The sequence below is a fragment of the Gossypium arboreum genome, chromosome 5 (assembly GCF_025698485.1).
Source record: "Gossypium arboreum isolate Shixiya-1 chromosome 5, ASM2569848v2, whole genome shotgun sequence".
Taxonomy (NCBI): domain Eukaryota; kingdom Viridiplantae; phylum Streptophyta; class Magnoliopsida; order Malvales; family Malvaceae; genus Gossypium; species Gossypium arboreum.
This window is the reverse complement of record NC_069074.1, coordinates 37,690,007-37,696,415: the sequence shown is the minus strand read 5'-3', so window position 1 is coordinate 37,696,415 and position 6,409 is coordinate 37,690,007. Positions and strand designations below refer to the sequence as shown.

Below are 6,409 nucleotides of genomic sequence, written 5' to 3'. Positions count from 1 at the left end.
ACCGCTGCAAAGTACTACTGGTTTTGTCATCCTTTGTGAATCCTTGTACTTCAACATGGTTGATTCATCAAAAGTCACATCTCTATCGAAAACAATTTTCCTTGTATTAGGACACCGAGACGGTATCCTTTTACTCCATCGTTATACCCAAGAATAATGCTTTCTTTGCTCTTGGGTCTAACTTAGATTCTTTACATGATAATATGCAAGTGGAACCAAATACATGTAAAGAATCATAATCGATGTGATTTACCATCCACATCTCCATAGGAGTTTTTCTATTTATTGCGGTGATGGCAAGCGGTTAATTAGATGGCACGCATATGTAATCGCCTCATTAAAATTCTTTGTCCAATCCAAAGATTGGACAACATACATCGAACTTTCTCCAAGATAGTTCGATTCATGCGTCTGCCACCCCATTCTGCTTGTGGTGTATCCCGAACGGTGAAGTGTCGCACAATGCCCTTATCTTGGCATACTTGTAGAAATGGATCGTTTTGTACTCGGTACCATTATCGATCAAGTCGTTTGACCTTTCGACCGGTCGAGTCTCCACCATCTTCTTCCATTTCGAAATGCATCCAAAACTTCACTTTTCTTTTCATTAGATACACCCATACTTTTCTTGAATAATCATCAACAAAAGTAACAAAATAGTGCATACCTCCCAAAGAAGCTACTTTGGTAGGTCCCCACACATCATCGTGAACGTAGTCCGAATTCCTTTCGTATTGTGAATTGTTGGACCAAATTTTACCTCTTCGCTTGCCCGAACACAATGTTCACGAAATTCCATTTTGCAAGAATTTGCACCTTTCAACAAGCCTTGCTTCGCCAATGTCCGCAAAGATTTTTCACCATGTCCCAATCGCATATGCCATAATCTGGTAGCCTCTGAATCTACATTTTTGTAGAAATTGTTGATGTTGATCCAATAACTGTACTTCCATTTAAAAAGTACAAGTTATTTCTTCTTGTGCCTTTCATCACCGTCAATTGCCCACTACTACTTTTAGTAATCCATCTCTCAAAGTGATTGTGAGCCCTTTAGATTCTAGGGCCCCTAATGAGATGAGATTTTCTTCGTGCTAGGTACGTAGCGAACATCTGTCAAGACTTGGATTGAGCCGTCGTGATTTTTCAATTGGACTGCACCCACTCCCATTGTCTTACAAGCACTATCATTGCCCATAAGAACAATTCCACCTTCTAGCTCTTTAAGACTAGAAAACCAGGTCCTTATTAGGACACATATGGTAAGTACATCCCGAATCCAAAATCCACTCATCCGCTTGACATGCCATTGCCATGCCAACCAAGCTAAAGTCGACTCCTCATCATGCTCACTACACATGCATTAGAAATAGCCTTGCCCTTTTGTAGCTTAGGACAATTCTTTTTCCAATGCCCTTTTCACGGCAAAGGCACATTCATCTTTGGCGGGTCTCCTTTGGACTTTCCCTTCTACCAGATTTGTCATTGTGTGAACGACCTCTTCATCGTTAAGACTTCTGCGGTTGTATCTCTGTGATCTCTTTTATCTTTCTTTCGAGTCTCAGATCTATACAACGCACTACAGACTGCATCAAATGTGATCGTGTCCTTCCCATGAAGCAATGTGGTGGTAAGATGATCATATTCATCAGGAAGGGAATTCAACAACAATAATGCCTTGTCTTCATCTTCAAATTTCTCATCCAAATTTAGCAAGTCTGCTAAAATTTTATTGAATGAGTTCACATGGTCATTCATCGACATACCGGGTGCATACGTGAATCGATAAAGTTTCTTTTTCATATAAAGCCTATTTTCAAGACTTTTCGTTAGAAACTTTTCTTCCAGTGTATCCCATAACTTCTTCACTGATGTCTCCCTCATGACAGAGTACTTCTGCTCTTTGGCCAAACATAGGCGGATTGTACCACCTTTGTCTATTGATCTTGGCCCACCTTGTCATCCATCTTGTCGTTTTTTTCTTCAAGGGCTATATCTAGCTCTTGCGACATAAGACATCCAGATCTCACATTGCCACATACCAAAATTATTGGTACCGTCAAATTTCTCTACTTCAAATTTTGCATTTGTCACGAGAGTCCTTGCGATGACGATCTTTGCCCATTTTCTCCTCAATCCCAACTATCAGATATCGTGAACAAGATCAGTATTCGTAAATAGTGCCGATACGTGAATAATCAGATACATGAATAGTACCGTAAACGGTCAGATTCCCCAAGTACGAATCTGCTCGGTACCAATTGTTGCGCGAAGCGTGTGAAAGAGTAAAATTATTGTCTTGAAAAATCACACCAAGTTCAATTCCGGAAAGAGAGGTAGATCACGAAGATCACTTAAATACTAAGTCTTTCCTAGCAGAATATCCCTCTATCGTAATTTAATAGCACAATAAATCACTACAATCACATTCACAAAATATGCAAAACAAATAATAAAGAACACGAATTTTAACGAGGTTCAAAGAATTTTGCCTACGCCCTCAAGCACTACCAAATATATTTCACTCCAAAATTACAAGTGAAATTTACAAATAGAGAGAGAATAATGCCTTAAGTAGAGAATGGCAATTATGGGATGAAGAAAGTAAGAAATGGTTAGGCCTATTTATAGTTGAGGTTCAAGGATCAACTTGCAATGTCCCTATACAATTAGGGACCAAAATTGCAATTATCCCATGCCAACTTTTAACCCAACTTGCCAACCAATATTACTTTCTACTTTCGGTGCCCACCCTTTTTGACTTTTCAAACAAATGGGTGGGTTCCAATAATATATAAGTAGGCAAAAGCCCTTTCCAAGTTTTATAAAATTAACTAGGCACAGAAACCCTTTTTTAAGTTATCAATCATTTAAGTGTCTCTAGAATTCTTTGATTCATGGAAATGGATGAAAGGTTAAAGAGAGCAGCTGAAACAGGAAACGTCGATGCCTTGTATTCATTCATCCACCACGATGCCAATGTTTTCAAGCGTATAGATAAGATGGAGTTCGTGGATACGCCATTGCACGTTGCTGCAGTTGCAGGCAATACCGGTTTTGCAATGGAGATGATGAACTTGAAGCCATCGTTTGCCAGGAAACTGAACCCGGATGGGTTTTCCCCCATTCATCTAGCCTTGCTTAATCAACAAACACGAGTGGTGATTGATTTTTTATCTGTTGATAAAGATCTTATTCGTGTTAAAGGCAGGGGAGGTTCCACTGTTCTTCATCATGTTGCTTTGGATGAAAATTACCTTCATCTTTTGTCCCGGTTTTTGGATGTTTGTCCCGATTGTATCTTTGATTTGACAGTTGAGAGACAAACTGCTTTGCATATTGCTGCAGAGAAAAACAAATTTGAAGCATTTAAAGCGATGTTGGAATGGATTCAAAGTGCGTTTGAAGACAAGAAGTCTAAGAGAAGTAAAATATTGAACTTTCAGGATAAGGATGGCAACACTGTACTGCACTTAGCTGCATCAATTAACCACCCCCAGGTAACTTTATGTACTCCTTTTCACAATTTTCGTCCATTTCTCAGTAGCGTGGCTCGAACTCAGGGAATCTCACATAACCCCGAAAAACAAGGGATTAAGTCATAGGCTCGTCGGCTTTTTAAATTTTATAACCAAATCCATAAAATGAATCCATTTATAATAAATATTATTATTAATTATTATATAATTTACTGATTAAATTTTTAAAAACCAAATATAAATTTTACATCAACTTATTTTAAACTCATGCTACTTGCATCATTCTATTAATTTTATCACTAAACTAAAATTTTATTTTAATATAATATTTATATTTTAATTGTATTATGCATATTATATTATCTTCATCAATTGTATATTTATTTATAGTCACTATTAGTTAAACTCTTGACTAAGTTGGTGTCACGAGTCACTTAAGTTTTTAAAAAACTAATAAAAATAAAAATATATATTTTATGTGTTATTAAGATTAATTAATTTTAAACCATAAATTTTGTTATTTATTATATATTATTTTTAAATTTATATTTATATTTTAAATACGTAATTTTTACACGCATATGCTTATAATATGATTTTTAGTATTTATAATTTATATTAGATTAAATGGTCGACTTTATTTAATGGCGCCACACAACAACTTAGTTGACTTTATCTTCGTAGGTAAGGAAATGGTGGGAACTATTATAAAATTAAATTTAGTTACCATCCTTACGTAGTTGCCTACCAACAACCGCGTATTTTGGAATTAAGTTTTGAAGTTTAATTAAATTTAAAAAAAAATTAAAAGTTTAATAATAAAAAAAAAACTTGATTAAAATCTTGGTTGGTAAGGTAATGGTGGAATGTTAAAAAGAAGTGATGTATTTTTGTGAATTAACTGTGGAAGTTTAAATCAAGCAGATGATCAAACAATTGATAGAATGCAAGGAAGTGGACAGGAACAAGACCAATGAAAGTGGTTTTACAGCAATGGATGTGTTACAAAGACAAACTGTAGGCGACAATACGGAGAGTGTGAACATCCTGAATAGTATTCCCCTCAAATTTCAAAAGTTGTCAAAGTTCAAAATACTGAAAGATGCGGTTGAAGAGATGACACCTGAAACAATGGGCGTATTACTGATCGTATTTTCACTGGTTCTAGCAATGACTTATCAAGGAGTTCTCAGCCCTCCGGGCGGCGTCTCACAGGGCACAACTCATCGTGAAGGGAAATCAGTGATGAGCACATTTAGTTTTCTTCTTTTCTATATTTCAAATGGAGGGGCTTTTCTGATATCCTGGGTCATAACATTATTGCTTTTGGGAACCCTAGCTAAAAGTATAATGTCTTTTCTGTTTCCAATTTACATGATGATGTGTTTATGTCTCTCTAGTGCTATGTTAACCCTATCACCTTCAATTATTCTCTATTTCGTCACCTATTTTACACCAATCATCATTTATTTCTTATTTTCGTTGATTTGGTGAGGTCATCACCCTTGTTTCAGAACATATTAATATGGACATGTCTACTTGTAGTTGTTATGAGCAGTTTCGCTATAAATGTTATATTTCTTCAAAAATTAAAGGAAGCTCAGACTTTGCTTTTTAATTCAGTTTTGATGGGTGTTGACAGTGTGTTTTTTTTTTTTCTTTTCATGAAGGAAATATTATTAAAAACAATCCAAAAGTCAGATTAATATTTAAATAAATTTGAAGTTTGAGTTGTATGTTGATATCATGTTGGTATTTTGTCAACTTTTTTCTACAATGGAGTGCAATTTAGAGAGGAAATTATATTTTCTTATCCTTATTATATTATTTTTAGAATTGAAAGTATTATAAAAACTTTTTATGTTGTTATAGGTTCATACTTTGTTTTCATCTAACTTTTAACAAGTTTGTCTATTTGTGTTTTTACATATTATTTTTCATGCTGTTCACATTTATTTAATAAGTGAATCATTTATACATGAAATAAATTAGTAGACAAACCATATTATAGGTCACCCAATTGTTTTAGATTTTTTTGGTCATTCAGTTAATTAGGTTTTTTGGTCCATTCTAGATTAAGTATTTTACAAAATTGTGAAATAGCAGTTCAAAAATAATATAATAAAAATTTAATCTTTAATTTTTATAATCGTAATTTTAAAAAATTAACTCTCAATATTATAATTTATCTCAAAATTATCTTAATTTTTAGAAAAGAATAAAACATATATATACATGAATATTCTAAAATATAATTAATTAAAAAGCAAATAAATAATTACATTATATTTTATATAAAATAATAAGATAATCTAATAAAAATTTATTTTCTTCTCCTTTCAAAATTTTTTTTCCTTTTTCCTTTCTGCAAACCCCAGCCCCATGAACTACACTTGCTGCTATTGGAACTCTAATAGATAGCTTTAAAATCTCACAAAATTGGTAAAATTCTCCAATTTTGTAGCCATAATAATATATATATATATATATATATATATATAGATTTTTTAGTCATTCAGTTAATTGTTTTTTTTGTCTATTCTGGTTAAATATTTTACAAAATTGTGAGGTAGCAGTCTAAACATTAGTATAATAACAAATTTAACTTTCAATTTTTATAATCGTAGTTTTAAAAAACTAACTCTCAATATTATAAATTATCTCAAAATTATCTTAATTCTTAAAAAAAAATTTAAAACATATATATATATATATATATATATATATATATACATGAGTATTCTAAAATATAATATATTAAAAAAGCAAATAAATAATTACATTATATTTTATATAAAATAATAAAATAATCTAATAAAAATTTATTTTCTTCTCCTTTCACATATTTTTTTCCTTTTTCCTTTCTGCAAACCCCAGCCCCTATGAACTACACTTGCCGCTATTAGAACTCTAATAGATAGCTTTGCAATCTC

At 32.9% G+C, this 6,409-nt stretch overlaps 1 protein-coding gene across 1 annotated transcript; it reads left to right on the top strand.

The window, feature by feature from the left end:
* The first annotated feature begins 2,829 nt into the window (after window positions 1-2,829).
* LOC108452498 (ankyrin repeat-containing protein BDA1-like) lies at window positions 2,830-5,074 on the top strand. The gene is made up of 2 exons (XM_017750292.2): window positions 2,830-3,497; window positions 4,401-5,074. Exons 1-2 carry the CDS (start codon window positions 2,895-2,897, stop codon window positions 4,968-4,970), a joined length of 1,173 nt encoding a protein of 390 aa, XP_017605781.1. The 5' UTR covers window positions 2,830-2,894; the 3' UTR covers window positions 4,971-5,074.
* Window positions 5,075-6,409: the final 1,335 nt, after the last annotated feature.

Excerpts from the sequence above, each read along its gene's own strand:
- LOC108452498 (XM_017750292.2), top strand. The coding sequence starts at position 2,895 with ATGGAAATGGATGAAAGGTTAAAGAGAGCAGCTGAAACAGGAAACGTC. Across the intron at positions 3,498-4,400 it reads CATCAATTAACCACCCCCAG|ATGATCAAACAATTGATAGA; the intron begins GTAACTTTATGT and ends TAAATCAAGCAG.